General features: G+C 67.5%; 4 protein-coding genes and 1 non-coding gene across 5 annotated transcripts; 1 reads left to right on the plus strand and 4 right to left on the minus strand.

The window, feature by feature from the left end:
• Nucleotides 1-17: 17 nt before the first annotated feature.
• FBXW9 (F-box and WD repeat domain containing 9) lies at nucleotides 18-2,410 on the minus strand. The gene is given in 10 exon segments (XM_062511772.1): nucleotides 18-233; nucleotides 318-383; nucleotides 502-591; nucleotides 679-792; nucleotides 883-1,031; nucleotides 1,114-1,205; nucleotides 1,289-1,401; nucleotides 1,501-1,632; nucleotides 1,716-1,895; nucleotides 2,159-2,410. Coding segments are annotated over 10 exon segments (1,263 nt in total). The 3' UTR covers nucleotides 18-158.
• Nucleotides 2,411-3,360: 950 nt separating this feature from the next.
• On the minus strand, nucleotides 3,361-11,700 carry TNPO2 (transportin 2). The gene is made up of 25 exons (XM_062511771.1): nucleotides 11,361-11,700; nucleotides 10,196-10,368; nucleotides 9,912-9,987; nucleotides 9,519-9,668; nucleotides 8,901-9,007; nucleotides 8,670-8,803; nucleotides 8,200-8,281; nucleotides 7,996-8,118; nucleotides 7,697-7,815; nucleotides 7,512-7,572; nucleotides 6,873-7,041; nucleotides 6,620-6,772; nucleotides 6,121-6,346; nucleotides 5,718-5,889; nucleotides 5,410-5,496; nucleotides 5,216-5,323; nucleotides 4,977-5,135; nucleotides 4,792-4,879; nucleotides 4,608-4,706; nucleotides 4,406-4,501; nucleotides 4,218-4,293; nucleotides 4,031-4,130; nucleotides 3,749-3,823; nucleotides 3,514-3,645; nucleotides 3,361-3,420 (listed from the first exon to the last, which is right to left on the minus strand). Exons 2-24 carry the CDS (start codon nucleotides 10,292-10,294, stop codon nucleotides 3,538-3,540), a joined length of 2,667 nt encoding a protein of 888 aa, XP_062367755.1. The 5' UTR covers nucleotides 10,295-10,368; nucleotides 11,361-11,700; the 3' UTR covers nucleotides 3,361-3,420; nucleotides 3,514-3,537.
• Nucleotides 7,395-7,463, minus strand: LOC134055522 (small nucleolar RNA SNORD41). The gene has a single exon (XR_009934090.1). It is a non-coding gene; the product is annotated as a small nucleolar RNA SNORD41 (small nucleolar RNA).
• A 533-nt stretch (nucleotides 11,701-12,233) lies between the features above and the next one.
• Nucleotides 12,234-13,482, minus strand: TRIR (telomerase RNA component interacting RNase). The gene is made up of 3 exons (XM_062511766.1): nucleotides 13,219-13,482; nucleotides 12,832-12,909; nucleotides 12,234-12,514 (listed from the first exon to the last, which is right to left on the minus strand). The coding sequence occupies exons 1-3, from the start codon at nucleotides 13,471-13,473 to the stop codon at nucleotides 12,407-12,409; spliced, it is 441 nt and encodes a 146-aa protein (XP_062367750.1). The 5' UTR covers nucleotides 13,474-13,482; the 3' UTR covers nucleotides 12,234-12,406.
• A 233-nt stretch (nucleotides 13,483-13,715) lies between these two features.
• On the plus strand, nucleotides 13,716-16,527 carry GET3 (guided entry of tail-anchored proteins factor 3, ATPase). The gene is made up of 7 exons (XM_062511765.1): nucleotides 13,716-13,894; nucleotides 14,300-14,447; nucleotides 14,527-14,675; nucleotides 14,751-14,901; nucleotides 14,984-15,091; nucleotides 15,377-15,574; nucleotides 16,381-16,527. Exons 1-7 carry the CDS (start codon nucleotides 13,728-13,730, stop codon nucleotides 16,510-16,512), a joined length of 1,053 nt encoding a protein of 350 aa, XP_062367749.1. The 5' UTR covers nucleotides 13,716-13,727; the 3' UTR covers nucleotides 16,513-16,527.
• Nucleotides 16,528-17,724: the final 1,197 nt, after the last annotated feature.

Genomic DNA, 17,724 nt, shown 5'->3' on the forward strand with positions numbered 1-17,724 from the left:
GCGGGGGACACAAGCTCTGCTCCAGTAAAATCCTTTAATACCCATGAACAGGCGACACCTTCCAGCCCCACCCACGTCCCGGATGCGGACCCGGCTCCCCCGAAGTGGGGGGCGCAGGGGAGACCCCGCGGGGTGCGGTCGGAGCCCCCCCAGCGGCGTCAGGTCCGGAGCCTCCACACCTCGACCGAGAGTCCCCCCGAGGCTGCGGCCACCACGTCCCCATCCACGCTGATCTGGGGGAGGCAGAGGAGGATCAGGAGGGTTATGGGGGCATCCCGCCGGGGCTGCGTGTTCAAGGGCTGGGGACAGCTCCTCACCCCGTTGAGGACGTCGTCGTGTGTCCAGGAGCAGATGGTGCGGGGAGGATCTGTGGGGACGTGGATCTGCAGGAGAGGCAAAGGTGGGGGTCAGCAGCCCCCCCTCACTCCAGTCAGGAACTCCCCGGCCCCCTCAGGGCCCCCCCAGCCCAGCCCCGCGGGACCGAGCCCTGGGGATCCCCACCCGCAGCGTCCTGTCCGTGGACGTGGTGTAGAGGGAGCCCACCGAGTGCCAGAGCCCCGTGATCTGCAGCCGGTGCCCCACGTCGAAGTACTGCAGGGGGACAGAAACCCCCGGTGAGGCCCGGGCTGGCGGTGAGAGCCCGCCCGGGACCCACCCAGAACCGCCCAGAGCCCCTACCCGGGCGGGCTGGAAGCTGCTGCCGCTGCTGCCGAACAGATACACACGGCCCTGGTTGTCCCCAGCCCAGAGCTGCGAGCCCCGGTAGGACATGGACAGCAGGTAATTGTCCAGCTGTGGAAGACACACCCTGAACGTCACCGGTCACCGTGGAAGGGACGGGGACTCTCCGGAGAGGGAGGAGGATCTGGGGCACAGCCCCACCTGCAGCCGCTGCAGGACGGCGCCGGCGCGGCGGTCGAACACCACGAGGGTCCGGTCCTCGCTGCCGGACACGATCAGCCGCTCGTCGGCTGCCAGTGACAGCACCGCGCTGGCGTGGGGCTTGTAGCTGCTCACCTGGGCTTGCCCGGCTGGGGAGGGAGCAATGGGGGGGGGGGTGTGGGTCAGTGGAATACCCCCAGAGCTCCACCCTGCCTAAAAGCACCCCAGTACCTCGTGGGTCGTACACGGTCACCGTCTTGTCGTAGGTGCCAGTGACGAGGACGTCGGGGCGGTACGAGAGGCACAGCACGGCCGCCTTCTCCCTGGGGGAGTGGGGGGGTCAGCGGGACCCCCCCTGCGGCCTCCCCCAGCCCCCCGCCCCCCTCCCCCCCCTCCCGGGCTGTACCTGATCTCCCCGAACTGCTGCCCCTCGGCCGCCAGGTCCCAGAGCTTCACGGTGCTGTCCCAGGAGCCGGAGCACACCCGGGTGTCTCGGGCGGCCAAGCACCAGACCCAGCCCTGGGGGGACCCAGAGGCGCTGCCGGATCCCGCACCCACCACGGGACCCCCCCCCCCGAGGGAGAGGTTTTGGGGATGGGGGGTGGCTCAAATCCCCACCTTGTGAGTCCCGCTGCGCCCCGAGCCCAGCGTCTTCACCAGAACCTTCCCAGGGGGGCCCCGGCCCAGCTCCCGCAGGTCCCACAGGTTCACGTTGCGGTCGCGGCCCCCCGAGACGCACAAGGACCCCCCCTGGGGACAGGGAGGGGGTACAGATGAGCTGGGGACCCTCCTGGAGACCCCAGGGATCTCCCCCCAGGCCCCGCGGGTCCCACCTGCAGCAGGAGGACGGAGTCGACGGAGGCGAAGTGCCCCTCGTCCAGGGAGAAGTGCTCCATGGGGGCCCCCCCGGCCCCCCAGCGCTCCAGGTGTTCCTCCAGGTCCTCACAGGCGGCCGCCCAGTCGAACCCATCCTCTGGGTGGGGGGCCCACAATCACGGAGGGGGTCCCCAACCCTGTCCCAAAGACCCCTCAGAAACACGGGGTGGGGGGGGACGTGGGGCTCCACAGGTGGGAATCCAACCCGATGGCGAGGCTCGGGGGAGCCATGATGGTTCCCCAAGCCCTGGGTGACCCCTCAGGGGGTCGGGGGCTGTCAAAGAGACCCCCAAAACCACGGGTGGGGCCCCCAGCAGGTCCCAATTTCCCCGAGCTCCCCCCGGCGGGACAGGACTCACCTCCCCGCTACCCGGGAGGGTCCCGGCGCCCCTAGACCCACCTGGCAGCACGGGGAGGGGCCGGCGGGCGCGGCGCTGCAGCCGGAGCCGCCAGGCCACGGCGTCGCGGGCGAGGTCCCGCAGGGCGCGGCAGACGCGGGGCAGCACACGCCGCACGTCCCGGGCCCGCAGGAAACCGCAGATCCGCAGCAGCAGCTCCGGCGGCAGCGCCAGCAGCCCCACCGGGCCCCCCGCGCCCGCCGCCGGCCCGGAAGGTTCCGCGGGAGAAGCGGCGGCGGGCGCGGGGGGCCCATCCATGGCTGCGGAGGGGGCGGCGGCTCAGCACCGAGCGCGGCCCAGGCACACCGGGATCCGCCCAAACCGAATCCCCGGTACCGGGGAGTCCTCATCCAGTTCTCCCCGGTACCGGGACCGTCCCCAACACCGACACCCCCCGCCCCGGTATCGGGACCCGGCCCGGTCCGGCCGCGTCCCGTCGCCACGGCCACGGCGGGAGCCACTTCCGGCGCGACCCGCGAATCAGCCAACGGCACTGCGCGCTTTCAGTGACGTCACCAAGCGGCACCGGAAGTAGAGCGCGTGCGGCCCCGGGATCACCCCCCAGCCCCCCCCCCCCCTCCCCGGCCCGTTCTCCCCCCGGTAACAAACGACACGGACACAGCGCACGGTCCACAATGGCCTTTCTTGTGCCGCCCGGCGCGACACAACCGGGCCCCCGCCCCCTCCCTCGCCACACCCTCCCCCCGATCCCCGCCCTGGAAACGGTAAAAAAACGAACGGAAAACGGGCAAATGAAACACGCGGAACGTGGCACCGACTCGCTCACGACGAAGCACAACGGCTGCGGCTCGGCCCCCCCCCACCCCCACCCCCACCCACCCCCGGCCCCCCACGCCCCTCCCGCCCGGGGCTCGCCGCCTTCCTGCGGACGTGTGTGGGGGAGGAGCGGGGTCTTCATGCGGGGGGGACACGGGGGAGACACACGGGAACGGGGCCCCCTCCCCCCAACCCTTTTTTTTTTTTGGCCCCTCCAGCCCAGATTTTCGCCCTCCCCCACCAGGGATTTTTGGGCCCCTCCCCCAGGGTTTGGAGCCCTGCCGCGGGTGCCCCCCCCCCCCCCAGTCCCGTCCCGCGGCTCCCACCCCCAGCCCCCCACCCTTTATTCCTTCCCCGGGGGTGAAACTGCTCTCGGGGCCCCCCCCCCCGGGATCGGGCACCGCCCCCCGGCCCCCCCGACCCACCCCGGGCACCGCGGGGTCCCTCCCGGCCCGGCTGCCGTCCCCGCTGGGCTCCCGGCTCCGACCTGGGGGGAACAGAGATTGTTGGGGGGGGGGGAAGCAATGAGCTGTGCACCCCCCCAGGAGGGTTTTTTGGGGTGCTGTCCTCACCCCCGCACCTGTTCGAGGTGTTTGCACCTGGCCTAGACCCCGTAAAACGCCGCCAGCCGGTCCTTGAGCAGGGGGGGGAACTGCTCCGAGAACTGCTGCCAGTTCTCCTCGCCCACCTGGGCCTTGAAGCCGTGCAGGATCTGCGGGGAGGGGGCGAGGATCACTCGGGGGCTGTACCCCCCCCCTCCAGAAAAAAAAACGGGGTGTCCCCAAAAAGCTGGGGTGTCCCCCAGACCCCCTCACCTTGTAGAACATGTCCCTCAGGTCGTCCTTGGGGCTCACCCAGGATGCCACGGCGTCACAGAAGAAGATGAAGTCCTGAAAGAGGAGGGAACACCCCCCCCCAAAAAAATGGGGTGATGGGGACATGCCAGGGACCCCCAGTTTTGGCCACAGAGCGAAAAATTCCCTCCCCGTACCCCCCCCCCCCACTCCTCCGTGGGGAACCCCTGCCCCAAAACCAAGGTGCTCTCCCCCCAAAATGTGTCCTGGGAGTTTCCCCAAATCTGGAGCTCCCCCCCGAACCTGCACAACCCCCCCGGGGTTGACCCCGATCATGACGCAGATGCCCCGGAAGGCCGAGTCCTTCTCCTCGTTGTCACGGATGTTCCGCAGCGACGTGCACCTGGTGGAGGGGTAAAAAGGGGAGAAATCGGGGTTGAGAATTCCCCCAAATTCCTGGGGGACCCCCAAAAGCCCTCCCCAAACTCACCAGGGCCGGATGAACTGCTGCAGCATCGGGGCCACCTCCTGTGGGCACACGAAGCCGAGGCGCCCGATGGTGATGGCTGGAAAGGGGGGGGGGGGGGACAAGGATTGGAGGATTTCTGGGGGGAACTGAGGATTCCCCTCAGGCCCAGCAGCTTTTGGGGAGCCCCTGTGCACCCCCCAAGGCCTCACCCGTGTTCTCCAGGAGCGTTTTGGGGGTGTTGGGGCGGTTGATGATCTCCACCAGGTTGTTGAGGACCATGGGGACGTAGGGCTGCATCTCTGCCCCTAAGGGGGACAAAGGGGAGGGGGGGGGGGGGGGCTCAGGGGGGGTTTGGGAGATTCAGGAGGGGTTTTGGGGGTTCAGGGGGGCTCTGCTGGGGGGGCTGCTCACCCATCTGCATGCAGATCTCCCCGATGGCCCAGGTGGCGTTGTTGCACACGGAGATGAACTCGGGGTTCAGGTTGGTGCCCAGGATGGGCATGAACTCGGCTGGGGAGGGGGTACAGGTGAGCACAGACAACCCTCCCAAAGCCGATTTTGGGGCGTGCCCACCCCGGGGGACCCCAAAACCCACCGATGCAGGGCTTGACGTGCACGAAGCAGGCCTTGGTGAGGTCACCCAGGAGGGCGAAGGAGCTCTGCCGCACCTCGGGCATCGTGTCCTGGGGGCAGGGGAGGGAGGGCGCAGGTGAGGGCACAGGTGAGCTGGGAGGGCCCCCGAGGGATTTGGGGGTTCAGGTGCGTGCCACTCCCCTTCACCTGCATGCACTGGAACAGCAGGGTCATGATGTTGGAGCGGGCCACCAGCTGCTCCACGTGGCCACCGAGCCCCTCGGCCAGGCCGCTGAGCAGGTCCAGGGCCACGATCATGAAATCCTTGTCGGGGGCCTCGTACTGCTCCGGGTGCTGGTTGTACATCTGTGGGGGCCACTGTCACCGCGGGGGGGAGGGGACTGTCACCCCCCCTGACCCCCCCAGGGTACCGGGGAGGGGCTCACCATGGCCTGGGCCAGAGTCTTCTGCACCAGGGTGACGCAGCGCTGGTAGACGGGCTCGCAGTAGGGCAGGAAACCGCTCTGCAGGGCCGTGGCCACCGACGACAGGCACTGGGGACAGCGGGGGGGACAGCGGGGGGATGTCGTGGGAGGGTGGCTCGGGGCTGGGGACCCCCCTGGGGCCACCCCTGACCCACCTCGAGCAGCGGGAACAGGTCCTTGTCCTCGTCCTTGAGCTCGTTCCACTTCTGGATGAGCGGCGGCATCAGCTTCTGGATGTACTCCTGAGGGGAGGGCAGGGGCGTCACCGGGGTGGGGACACCGGGGAGGGGTCGGGGACACAGAGCAGGGGGCACCTGGCATGCCACGAGGCCCTCAGAGCAGAGAGATCCACAGGGGGACTTCAGGATTCGAATGTCTGTGCTGTACTCATCACCGGGCTCGGGGACACCGGGAGGCTTTTGGGGGACACTGGAGGGGGGGTCTGGGGACACCGGGGACCCACCGGCTGGTTGAGGTGGTGGCCCACAGAGTCGGCCAAGGTGCCGATGGCGTCGTAGAGGATGAGCAGGTTCTTGTGCTGGTACTTGCCGAAGGCGAAGACGAGCGTGTCCAGGATGAAGCTCAGGTACGGCACCAGCTCCGTGCACGCCTCCTCCTCCAGCGTGGCGAAGGCGCTGGGGACAGCCGGGACACCCCAAAACTCGGGTCAAGAACCCCCAAAACCTCACGGGAACCCCCCCCCCCCCAGAATGAGGCGAGAGCCTCCCCCCAAAGCCGTCCCCGGGTCAGGCAGTACGAACACAAAGCGTCCTCACGGCAATCGGGACAGCGCTGTCATCACCCCCAGGGGGGCTCCGAGTCACCCCAAATTTCACCTGTCCGGCCCCACCTGTCCCCACTGTCACCTGCAGGCCGCCTCCTGCACGCGCTTGTTGCCGTCCAGGATGCGCTGCAGGAGCTCGGTCATGAGGGGCTTCAGGTAGAGCTCGGGGGGCTGCGCCACCACCCAGTGCGCGTAGCGGCTCAGGGTCCAGCAGGCGATGGAGCGAACCAGGGCCTTGCGGTCGGCCAGGCAGCGGATCAGGTGAGGGATCAGCTCGGGCAGGTAGGGCACCATGCCCTGCATGCAGCCTGCGGGGCGGGGAGGGGATCAGGGGGTGCTGGGATGGGGGGGTGTGTGCCCCCAGGATTGGGGTCTGCCCTTCCCCAGGCCTGGGATCGGGTTGGAGGTTGCCCCAGGACGGGGATTTGTGCCCCAGAACCGCAATCCCCTGGACTGGACCGGGTTTGAGGCTTTATTTGGGATCCCTCAGAGCAGGATGAGCTCGGGGCTGCATTTGGGATCTCCCAGCAGTGGGATTCCCCCCCACAAAGGGCCGTTTTGGGGTCCCCCCCCGTGCCCACCTTCAGCAATGGCCCCCAGCACCAGGATCCCCGACTCCTTAACCACCCACTCGAGGTGGAAGAGCAGCTCCTTCAGCAGGGGCAGCAGGTGAGGCAGCAGCTCCTCCCGGAACACGTTGGCCAGGACGTCCAGCGCCGCCGCCGAGCACTTCCCTGGTGGGGGGAGTTTGGGGTCGGGGTGTGCTGGGGACACCCCAAACCCCTGCAGACACCCCAAAATCCACCCACCCCCCCCCCACCACCCGCTCCCTACGCAGGTTCCAGTCCGACAAGGTGTCGTCGTCGTCCTCGTCGTCCCCGTCGCCGTCGCCGTCCCCGCCGCGCTGCTCCTCGTGCGCCAGCGTCACCGTGCGCGATTTGTGGAACCTCGGTTTGATGTCCTGGTCGCTGTCGGGGACGGCCTCGTCCTCCTCCACGTCCCCCTGCGGGCATCGCGGCGTTGTCGCGACCGTGACCTCGCCGTATCGCGACACGACCCCATAACAGCGCGGCGCGACGTCACCGTAACGCGGCGAGACGTCACCGCGCGACGGCGTGACGTCAACACGCGACGGCGTGACGTCAACACGCGACGGCGTGACGTCAACACGCGACGGCGTGACGTCAACACGCGACGGCGTGACGTCGCTGCATCGCGGCGTGACGTCACCGCGCAACGGCGTGACGTCAACACGCGACGGCGTGACGTCACTGCATCGCGGCGCGACGTCACCGCGCAACGGCGTTGCGTGACGCCGCCGTACCGTGACGCGGCCCCTCGCTCCTTCCCCTCCCCCTGGATCAGACAGTACGAACACCAGTGACCATCACGGGGGGGTCAGCTCAGGGGTGTCATCATCTCCAGTGCTCCCAGTCCTCACCAGTACAGCCCCCCAGTGCTCCCAATACCCACCTTGAGCAGGATGATGTCGATCTCCGAGTACCTCATCCCGTGCACCAGGATCGGGATCAGCCTGGATTTGGAGAGAATTTAGGGGGGATTTTGGGGTACTCAGTGCACACCAGGTGTGCTGTCAGCTCTGCAGTGGGCTCGGGGCAGGTTTTGGGGTGGATTTGGGGGGATTTTGGGGCACTCACTGCACCAGGTGTGCTGTCAGCACGTCCTTGCAGATGGGCTGCTCGGCCAGCGTCAGCCAGAACTCGCAGGCCTCCAGCGCCACGTTCTCGTCGCTGTCCTGCGTCCTCTGCAGCATGTACTGAGTGTGGGGGCACAGGTGAGCTCACCTGGGCACAGGTAACCCCCAAACAGCTCACCTGGGGACACGTGACCCCTGAACTGTTCCCCCGTGCCCACGCGACTCCTGAACACCCCTCCCCCCTCCCCATGCCCAGGTAGCACCCCAAACCCATCCCCATGCCCAGGTAGCCCAGCTCACCTGGATGATGCTGTACATGTGGGGGATCAGGCGGTCGATTCTCACCTCCAGCAGCATCACCAGAGCCCTGCACACGTTCTTCCTCACCTCGGGGTCCTCGTCCACCGCCAGCGCGAACAGGTGCTGGGGAGAGGCACAGGTGAGCCCCAGGGACTCCCCCAGGTGCTGGGGAGGGGAACAGGTGAGTCCCAGGTGTGCCCTCACCTCAATGAAGGTGTCGATGTTCTCCATCAGCGCCTGTGCCCGGTCCATGATGAACTGGTTCACGCAGGCGATGGCATGGGACCTGTGGGGTGGGGCAGGAGAGGTCACCTGGGCATCCCCAAACCCTACCTGTGCCCCCAGGACCCACCCTAAAACCCACCTGGAACCCCAAGCCTCACTTGGGCACCCCCAGACCCACCTGCCCCCTCCCCCCAGCACTGCATTTGGGGAACTCCCAGGGCCCTTTCAGGGCTGCTCCCCCTCAAAAAAAACAGGAGGCAGGTAGGACAGGTGCACCACACACCTGAGCCCCCACACACCTAATTTTGGGGCTGCAGTGCTTGAAGAACCACAAGAATTTGGGGACCAAAACATTTATGGAAATGACGATTTTTTGGGGGGGCTGCTTGAAGCACCCTCACATTCCCACCCCCAGGGGCAAGGAAGGGGCACAGGTGTGCCCCCCACACCTGATTTTGGGGCTGCAGTGCTTGAAGAACTGCAGGAATTTGGGGATCATGACGTTGAGGGGCCGGTTCAGGGCATCGCTGTCCAGCAGCTCCGAGGAATCCTCACAAATTTTCTGCAGCGCCCCAAAAGCTCCCTGGGAACCCAAAAAAAAAACCCAAAAAAAACCAACAGGGAGGGATCAGGAGAGGCCACGCCCACTCCCCAGGTGTGCCCAGGGGTGCCCCCCGCACCTCGCAGGTGTTGTAGTCCTCGGAGTTGAGGAGATTGCAGAGCTGGGGCAGCAGCTCCGGCCACATCTGCAGCTCGCCCTTGGAGGCGATGGTGGTGATCAGGATACCTGGGACAGGTACAGGTGAGCTGGGAGGGACTTGAGGGGGTTTTGAAGGGGTTTGGGCAGTTTTGGGGTCACATCTGCAGCTCCCTTTTAGAAATCAGAGTGGTGATGGAGGAAGGAGGTAGACAGGACAGGTAAGTGGGGGTCGCAGGGGGGTCAGAGAGGTGAAGATCCAGGGTGGGGTCACACAGGTAACCCCAGACAGGTTTGGGGTCAGGGTTTTGGGTACCATAGGTAAACAAACCCCCCGGAGGTCCCACCCAGGTAACCCCAGACAAGTTTGGAGTCAGGGCTTTTAGTCCCATAGGTAAACAAACCCCCCGGAGGTCCCACCCAGGTAACCCCAGACAGGTTTGGGGTCAGGGTTTTGAGTACCATAGGTAAACAAACCCACAGGGGTCCCACCCAGGTAACCCCAGACAGCTTTGGGGTCAGGGTTTTGAGTCCCATAGGTAAACAAACCCCCCCGGGGGTCCCACCCAGGTAACCCCAGACAGGTCTGGGGTCCCCTCACCGATGGTGGCCCGGATCAGTGAGGAGGCATCCCCCAGGTGGTTCAGGCACTCCTGCTTGATGAACTCGGCCACGGGCGGGGGGAAGCTCTGGAAATGAGCCTTGACGTTGTTCTTGAGGATCAGCCCGCTCAGCGAGCGCGTGGGCTCGTCTGGGGAGGGGGAAATGGGCAGTTTTGGGAGGGGGCTGGGGGATGGATGGATGGACCCCCCCCTACCAGACAGATCCAGGGGTCACTGCCACCCCACAGACTGAACTGGGAGCTCTGGAATGCCCCAGAACAACCCTGAGACATTCTCAGAACACCTGAGACACCCCCAGACATCCCCGTGAGCCCCAGAACACCCCCGGACCACCCCCAGACACCACGAATATCCCCAGATCCCCCCTCCACCTTCGGATTTGAGGCGCGTGAGCACGAAGATCAGGTAATTGTTGAAATCTGGGAACTGGTTCAGCTGCTTCAGTTTCTGGGGGTGGAAGTTAAGGAGGGAGACAGGGACAAGGGGGGGGACACCCAGGGCCTGTCATGCCCACCCCAATTCCTTCCCCATAAGACAGAGACCCCCGTCCCCTCCCTGCCTCAAAGATCTGAACCCCACAGTCCTCGGACTTGAGCCCCTCACTGCCAGGGGTCCCACCCCACTCCCGGTGGTCCAAGCCCCCTCCCCAGGATACATCCTGCACCACTCTCTGCGTGGCCGTGTTGGGTGACTGCGAGTCCTTGAGCAGCTGCAGCACCTGCTGCAGGCCCTGCTCGTCCGGCTGCCAGTCCATGGCCCGGGGGAGCCCGGGGAGGGTCCCGGGGAGGGTCCCGGAGGCAGCACCAGGGGGATGCGGGCCCCGGATGGCTGCGGAGAGAGAAGGGACAGGGGTGGGTCCCGGGGGATATTTGGGGGGGGGGGGTCTGGGCTCGGTCCCCGTTGTTGCTGGGGGGTGGGGCGGAAACCGCGCACGTGGGGCCGGGACCGGGAATGGCGGGAAAACGAGGATGGGGGGAGGGGGGGAGGAAGGGTCCGGTGTGTGTCCCTACCCACCCCACCCCCCCCCGCGCCCCCTCCCCAGGATAAACCCCCATTCACCCCCCCCCCCCACCACCCCTCGATCTCCAGCAACTCCGCTGCCCCCACAAACCCCCGGGTTCAGCCCCTCGCCGCCTCCCCCATCCTGCTTCCCCCCCCCACTCCCACAGCCCCCCCCCCCAAACCCCAAGTACCCCCTCCCCAAAATCCCAATTACTCTCCAGTCCCCATCACAACGCCCCCCCCCCCCCCCCCCAACCACCGGCTCCTCAACCACCCCCGTGCCCCGAGCCCTTCCTGTGCCCCCGTTCCAGACCCCCAAACCCTCCCCAGGAGCCCCCACCCGAAGTTTTCAGCCTCCAGGGATCCCCAGTTCTCCCCTCAGCGCCCACCCCATCACCAGGCCCCGCGCACCGCTCCCGCCGCCCCCCGCGCTGCCGGTACCTGCCCGGTGAGTTTTGGGGGGGGGGGGGGGGGGGAGGGAAGGGAAGGGGTTGTCCCGGTGTGTTTCCGGAGGGGGAATCCCGGTGTTTTGGGGAGCGGGGGGGGGTCCCGGTGTTCGGCGGGGGGGTCGGAGCGCGGCCGGGGGGGGTTTCGCCGCTGCCCCCGTGACCCCCGCCGGCCACCGTCCGCCCCGCGCGGCCGCGTCACGTGTGTAGGGGGCGGGGCCGCGAAGGGGAAGGGGCGGGGCCGTGCCGCGGATGAGGCGGGACTATAGAGCGCATGCGGCGAGTGCTCGAGACACTGCGGGGACTACAAATCCCAGGGTGCACCGCGCGCAGGCGGAACCATTGCAAGGGGCGGGGGTGAAAAACACCAACCTCCCCTCGGCGGCAGCGCAAGTGGAGCGGCACTGGGAGGAGGAAACTGGGAGGACTGGAAAGGAGTCCGGAGGGGACTGGGTAGGGGATCAGGCGCAGGTCAGGGGGAACTAGGAAGAACTGGTGGGGTTCAGGTCAGTCCCTTTCCCTCCTTCCCGCGGTCGCAGGCCACAGGTGTCCTCCCCAAAATTTATTGAGGTGAAAACCCACCCCAAAACCAGCAAACCCTCAGTGCTGGGGAAACTGGGGGGATAAAGAAAGAGTGTGAGGCTGCGGGGACGTTAGTGACCCACAGAGGTGACACTGGGGAGGACACCTGGGGGTCTCCCCCCCTTCCTAAAACCCCCGGGACCCCAAACCCAGCCCCCCAGAACCCCCAAAAACTGCTCGGCACCTCCGAAATCTCTGAGCTCTTTAATGCTGCGCCGCCGCCCCCCCCCCCCCAAAATCCCCCGATTCCCCCCAAAACGTGGATCTGGGGAGTGGGCGGGGGGGGGCAGCGCTGTGACCTCAAATCCAGGGAGGGGGGGTGACGATAGAAAAGGGGGGAGCCCCCCACCCTTCAATAGGGGGGCACGGGCAAGACCCCACACCTGCGCCAGGGGTTTCAGGGGGACGCCCTCCCCGGGGACTTTAGAACTGAGGGGGGGGTGGTCCCACCTTCAAATGAATTTTTTGGGGAAAGGGGTGTGGCCACATTTGGGGGAGGGAGAGCCAGACTCACGGCCCCCCCCCCCCCCCCTTCCACACAGGCAATTTTTGGGGGGGGAGGGGTCAGCACTATTTCAGCCAATATTTTTGGGGGTGGGTAGGACCCCCCCCAGCAGTTTACCGATATTTTTTTTTTTTGGGGGGGGGGGGGGGGGGGGGCGGTCAGTGCTTTTCCAGCAGGTACTTTTGGAGGGGTGGTCTGGGGTCAGGGCCCCTGCCCAACAGGTATTTTGGGGGGGGGGTGGGGTTGGGGAGGGGAGCCTGTTTGACCAGCTGTTTTGGGGGGTCCGGGCTTGGGCCCCCCCCACCGCAGGTTTTTTGGGGGGGGGCCGGTGCTATTTGACCAGGGGCCGCGTCTTGTCGTCGTCGCTGCACTGGTGAGCTTTGTACTTCTGCACCTCTGCCAGGTACTTGGCCCAGGCATCGCCTTTACTCGTCAGCACCTGCCCCACAACGCCCCAAAAACACCCCAAAAATCGCGGGGGGGAACCTTGGCATGCCCAGTATCCCTCTCCCGACTTCCAACTCTTCCCCCTCCCTCCCAGCTCTGTCATTCACCCCCAAGCCCACCCTGGGGTTTGTAAATTCTCCCCCCCCGGGACCCCCAATTCCACCCACAGCCCCGAAATCCCTTCCAGGACCCCCAATTGCCCCCTCTTCCCTCCCAGTCCCCCCTCCATGACCCCCAAATCCCCCCCTCATCCCTTCCAATCCCCCCTCCAGGACCCCCAAATTCCCCTCCCGAGATCCCCAACGCCACCTCTTCATCCGTCTTTTGCTTCTTGGCCACCACTCCCGTTTTCAGGGCCAGCTTGTTGCCCCCCCGCCGCCGCCCCACCTGGGGAAGGGACACACCTGCCCCGTTACCGGGAGCGGAGGGGGGCGCGGTGATCCCCCGGGGGCTCCAACCCGCCCCGAACCCCCCCGGAACGGGGGTTTGGAGCACATCGGGAGGGAAAGAACCGGGGAGAGCGCGGAGGGACCGCGGAGGCACCGGGACAGACGAGTCCGGCAGCGGCACCGGGGAGGAGGCGCCGCCGCGCCCGAGGAGCCCCGGGAGCGGCCCCGGCCGGGCCCCCCTTCACGCGTTCGGGCTGGGCCGGCGGCAGCGCAGCCGGGAGGAGCCCGCGGGCCGCCGCGTCCTTACGAAGCTGAGCGCGCCGCCGCTCCTCTTCGCGCCGTCGGCCCCGCGCTGCGGGCCGAGCCCGGTGCCGCCGCCGCCGGACGCCTCCGCGGCCGCCGCCGCCTCGCGCTCCCGCTGCTGTTCCTCCGCCTCCATCTTGCGCTTGAAGAGCTCCAGGAAGCTGCCGTCGTTCGCGAACACGTTGACGCCGCCGCCCGGGCCCGGGGGGGGCGGCGAAGGCGCCTCCGGAGCCTCCCGGTCCTCACCGCGCGCCGCCATCTTGTCCGCCGCCACAGCCGCCGGCGCCACCCGATGACATCAGCGCGACCTCCGCGCCGGCGGCGGCGCCGCTTTGTTACGTCACGAGATCCCCGCTGGCGGGGCGGCGTTGCTTGGCAACGTGCTGGGCTCCCTCCGCTTCGCCCCGCCCCCGGAGGAGACTGACGGGTGAAATGACCAGTGGGAAGCAAAAGAAGGGAGGGCGCGGCGGCGCCCTGGCCAATCAGCGCGCAGCGGGCGGCGGCGCGGGGAAGATGGCGACGGCGGCCGCGGGCGGGTGGGCGGCCGAGGCCCCCGAGGAGTTCGAGGACGCGCCCGACGTGGAACCGCTGGAGCCGACGCTGGCGAACATCATCGAGCAGCGCAGCCTCAAGTGGATCTTCGTGGGCGGCAAGGGCGGCGTGGGCAAGACCACGTGCAGGTGCGGCGGGCACCGGGACGGGATGTGGGGGGACCGGGATGGGGTGCAGGGGTCGGGGTGGGATGGAGGAGTCTGGACGGCATGACGGGGATCACAGGACGGAGCGGGGGATCGGGGTGGGATGGAGGAGCGGTCCTGCGGGGGGATGGGGATGGGGTTGGGCTGGGGGGTACCGGGCTCCGGTGGGACCGGGCCGGGGATGAAGGATCCGCTGTGGTGGGGGGAGCCGGAGCTGCCACCCGGCTGGGGGGACACACACCTGCACTCCCGACGGGGCACCTGAGCGGGTCACACGCTCACCCCCCTGTCCCCTCTGTCGTGCACGGCTCCGGGGGGAGAGGCGGGGGCTGATCCCGAGCCAGGAGCCCCCCGGAGCCCCCCTGACCCCCCGTGTCCCGCCCCCAGCTGCAGCTTGGCCGTGCAGCTGTCCCGAGTGCGTGAGAGCGTCTTGATCATCTCCACCGACCCTGCTCACAACATCTCAGACGCCTTCGACCAGAAATTCTCCAAGGTGCCCACCAAGGTCACGGGCTACGACAACCTCTTCGCCATGGTGGGTCCGGGGGGGGGGTCCCGGGGTGGGCACGGAGCCCCCGGGGCCGCTCCGAGCCCCCTGCCCTCCCCTCGTGCAGGAGATCGACCCCAGCCTGGGCGTGGCGGAGCTGCCAGACGAGTTCTTTGAGGAGGACAACGTGCTCAGCATGGGCAAGAAGATGATGCAGGAGGCCATGAGCGCCTTCCCCGGCATCGACGAGGCCATGAGCTACGCCGAGGTTATGAGGTGGGCCCGGGGGGGACTCCGGGGGTCTGAGGGGAGCTCTGAGGGGGCTGGGCTGACACCCCCCGGCTCCCTCAGGCTGGTGAAGGGGATGAATTTCTCCGTGGTGGTGTTTGACACGGCTCCCACCGGGCACACGCTGCGCCTGCTCAACTTCCCCACCATCGTGGAGCGAGGGCTGGGCCGCCTGATGCAGATCAAGAACCAGATCAGCCCCTTCATCTCCCAGGTGGGGCCTGGGGGGTTCTGGGGAGGGGATTTTGGGTGGGGGGCAGCCAGGGGGAGGTGTCACATCCCTGTCACCCCCACAGATGTGTAACATGCTGGGGCTGGGGGACATGAACGCCGACCAGCTGGCGTCCAAGTTGGAGGAGACGCTGCCCGTGATCCGCTCGGTCAGCGAGCAGTTCAAGGACCCGGTGAGGCTGGAGGAACTGGGAGGGACTGGGGGCAGGGACAGGGCTGAGCTAGTCCGTGCACATTCCTGAGGGGAATAAAGCCCAGGGGGATGGGCAGGGACAGGGATGGGGACAGGGACCCCTCAGGGCATGGATAAAAGCGGGGAACAGGGACAGAGATGGGGACGGGGATAAGGAGCTCTGAGGACTGAGGACGGGGGTGGGGACAGGGATCCTTCAGAGCCGTGCGGGCACCTGGGGGGACGGATGGCACGGGTGTCCTTGTGTCCCCAATGTCCCCTGCAGGAGCAGACCACGTTCATCTGCGTGTGCATCGCCGAGTTCCTGTCCCTGTACGAGACCGAGCGGCTGATCCAGGAGTTGGCCAAGTGCCGCATCGACACCCACAACATCGTGGTGAACCAGCTCGTGTTCCCCGACCCCCTGCGGCCCTGCCGCATGTGCGAGGCACGCCACAAGATCCAGGCCAAGTACCTGGACCAGGTAACGCACCTGGGGGGTGTGGGGTGGGAGCTGGTGGGCTCAGGAGGGGTTTGGGATGAGTACTTGGATCAGGTAACGCACCTGGGGGGTGTGGGGTGGGAGCTGGTGGGCTCAGGAGGGGTTTGGGATGAGTACTTGGATCAGGTAACGCACCTGGGGGGCGTGGGGTGGGAGCTGGTGGGCTCAGGAGGGGTTTGGGACGGGTACCTGGATCAGGTAATGCACCTGGGGGGTGTGGGGTGGGAGCTGGTGGGCTCAGGAGGGGTTTGGGACGGGTACCTGGATCAGGTAATGCACCTGAGGGGTGTGGGGTGGGAGCTGGTGGGCTCAGGAGGGGTTTGGGACGAGTACCTGGATCAGGTAACACACCTGGGGGGTGTGGGGTGGGAGCTGGTGGGCTCAGGAAGGGTTTAGGTGCACAGGTAACACTCACCGGGGGGGCCCCAGGAGGGGGAAGAGGTTCCAGGGTGTGGAATTCAGGTCTGGGACTCCCCCCCCCCTCACCTCAGAAATTTTGGGGTGGGGAAATTTTGGGGTCCTGGATTCCTCCAGGGTTGGAGTTGGGAGCTGGGATCCCTCCCGGAGCAATTGTGGGCGTCTGGGGGAGTGGGGGGGGGGGGGGCCAAAACCAAAAAACCTGGATGGGGAAGAGAGAATGAATTGGGGGGGCGGGGTTTATTATGCTTAGCCACGCCCACACCGCAGGGGAGGGGCTGGGAGTGGCCGGGGAGGGGGATTTTGGGGTGGGGGCAGTTCCGAGGGAATTTTGGGGGTCCCGTTCTGACCCCCCCCCCCCACCCCCGCAGATGGAGGATCTGTACGAGGATTTCCACATCGTGAAGCTGCCGCTGCTGCCCCACGAGGTGCGGGGAGGGGACAAGGTCAACACCTTCAGCTCCCTCCTGCTGGACCCCTACCAGCCCCCCAGCCCCAAATAACGCCCCATCCCCCCCCCGGACCTCAACAACGCCCCCTCCCCCCCTCATCCTGCGGGGGGGGGGGGGAGGGGGTTCATCCCAGCCACCCTCCCCCACCCCAAAATATCCCCCCCCCCCCGTCATTCCCGAGGAGGGGGTGTGGGGTGTGAAGGGGGGGGGGGGGTCACAGCCCTTATTTATCCCCCCCAGTAGGGAGTGGGGGGGGGAGGGGGGCGGTTCTGCCTCCCCAAAAACGCGGCCCTGCCCCTCCCCCCCCCCCGGGGCTGTGCGCACACCCCCCCCTCCCCCCTCCCCTCGTGCTGTCACCCCAATTTTGGGGATGGAAGGGGAGGGGGGGGGCGGATTTGGGACCCCTCTCGGGGAGGGGGGGAGGGTGTCATGTAAATAATAAATTTGAGAAGCAAAACGCATTTGGGGGGTTTCTTTTGCCGGGGGGGTTCCGGGTGGATTTTGGGGGGGGGGGGGGTTCCGGATGGATTTGGGGGTGGTGACGTCAGCACCGCTGGCCGCGAGCCCGGGGGACGTGGGGAACCCTCATTAACACTGGATTAATGAGGGGGGTGGGGTCCTGGAGAGGATTTGGGGGTCCCGGGGGGCTGGGGGAGGGGGAACGGGGTCCCGGGAAGTGCAGAGGGGGTGTAGCGATGTTTTGGGGGGGGGGGGTCCCCTGTGGTCACCTCCCCCTCCCCCCGTGTCCCCACCCGCGCCTGTCCCCGCGCCCTGCTGGGATCTGTCCCCGCTGCCCCGGAGCTGGCCCGGGGCCACCGCGATGGAGCCAGAGCCGCGGGAGGGGGCGAAACAACCCCCCCCGGACCCCAAAACATCACCCCCGACCCCAAAATACCACCCCCCCGACCCCAAAACCCCCCTCCGCCCCCGGACAGGGGTCTCGGTACCGGTGCTGCCGCTCCCGGGGAACGGGAGCAGGACCCGACTCCCCTCCCCCTCCCTTCCCATCCCCTCCCCTCCCCCCCCCGCTGTCCCCTCCCCTCCCTCCTGTCCCTCGGGGACCCGCGTGTCCCCCCCCCCCCCGCGGGCCGGCCGCGATTTAAGGGCCGGCCCGGGCCGGTGGCCACAGAGCCCGCAGCGCCGGTGGCCGCAGAGCCCGCAGGTGAGGGAGGGACAAAGGGAGGGGACACGGGGGTGGCGGCGCCCCGGGGTGTCCCTTGCGTGTGGCTTCGTTGTCCCCAACCCCCCCAGGTGTCTCCTTTG

The sequence above is a fragment of the Cinclus cinclus genome, chromosome 32, assembly GCF_963662255.1.
Source record: "Cinclus cinclus chromosome 32, bCinCin1.1, whole genome shotgun sequence".
Classification (NCBI taxonomy): Eukaryota; Metazoa; Chordata; class Aves; order Passeriformes; family Cinclidae; genus Cinclus; species Cinclus cinclus.

What these genes read in the sequence shown, in the direction of transcription:
- TNPO2 (XM_062511771.1), bottom strand. Translation starts at nt 10,294, where the DNA reads ATGGACTGGCAGCCGGACGAGCAGGGCCTGCAGCAGGTGCTGCAGCTG. An exon ending in AGGACTACAACACCTGCGAG is followed by an intron (nt 8,804 to 8,900) that starts GTGCGGGGGGCA and finishes TTGGGTTCCCAG; the next exon opens with GGAGCTTTTGGGGCGCTGCA. An exon ending in GCCACCACCTCAACCAGCCG is followed by an intron (nt 5,497 to 5,717) that starts GTGGGTCCCCGG and finishes CCCTCCCCTCAG; the next exon opens with GAGTACATCCAGAAGCTGAT.
- TRIR (XM_062511766.1), bottom strand. Translation starts at nt 13,473, where the DNA reads ATGGCGGCGCGCGGTGAGGACCGGGAGGCTCCGGAGGCGCCTTCGCCG. An exon ending in GCGGCGGCGCGCTCAGCTTC is followed by an intron (nt 12,910 to 13,218) that starts GTAAGGACGCGG and finishes TCCCTTCCCCAG; the next exon opens with GTGGGGCGGCGGCGGGGGGG. An exon ending in AGCAAAAGACGGATGAAGAG is followed by an intron (nt 12,515 to 12,831) that starts GTGGCGTTGGGG and finishes GTTGTGGGGCAG; the next exon opens with GTGCTGACGAGTAAAGGCGA.
- GET3 (XM_062511765.1), top strand. Translation starts at nt 13,728, where the DNA reads ATGGCGACGGCGGCCGCGGGCGGGTGGGCGGCCGAGGCCCCCGAGGAG. An exon ending in AGCTACGCCGAGGTTATGAG is followed by an intron (nt 14,676 to 14,750) that starts GTGGGCCCGGGG and finishes CGGCTCCCTCAG; the next exon opens with GCTGGTGAAGGGGATGAATT. An exon ending in TCAGCCCCTTCATCTCCCAG is followed by an intron (nt 14,902 to 14,983) that starts GTGGGGCCTGGG and finishes TCACCCCCACAG; the next exon opens with ATGTGTAACATGCTGGGGCT.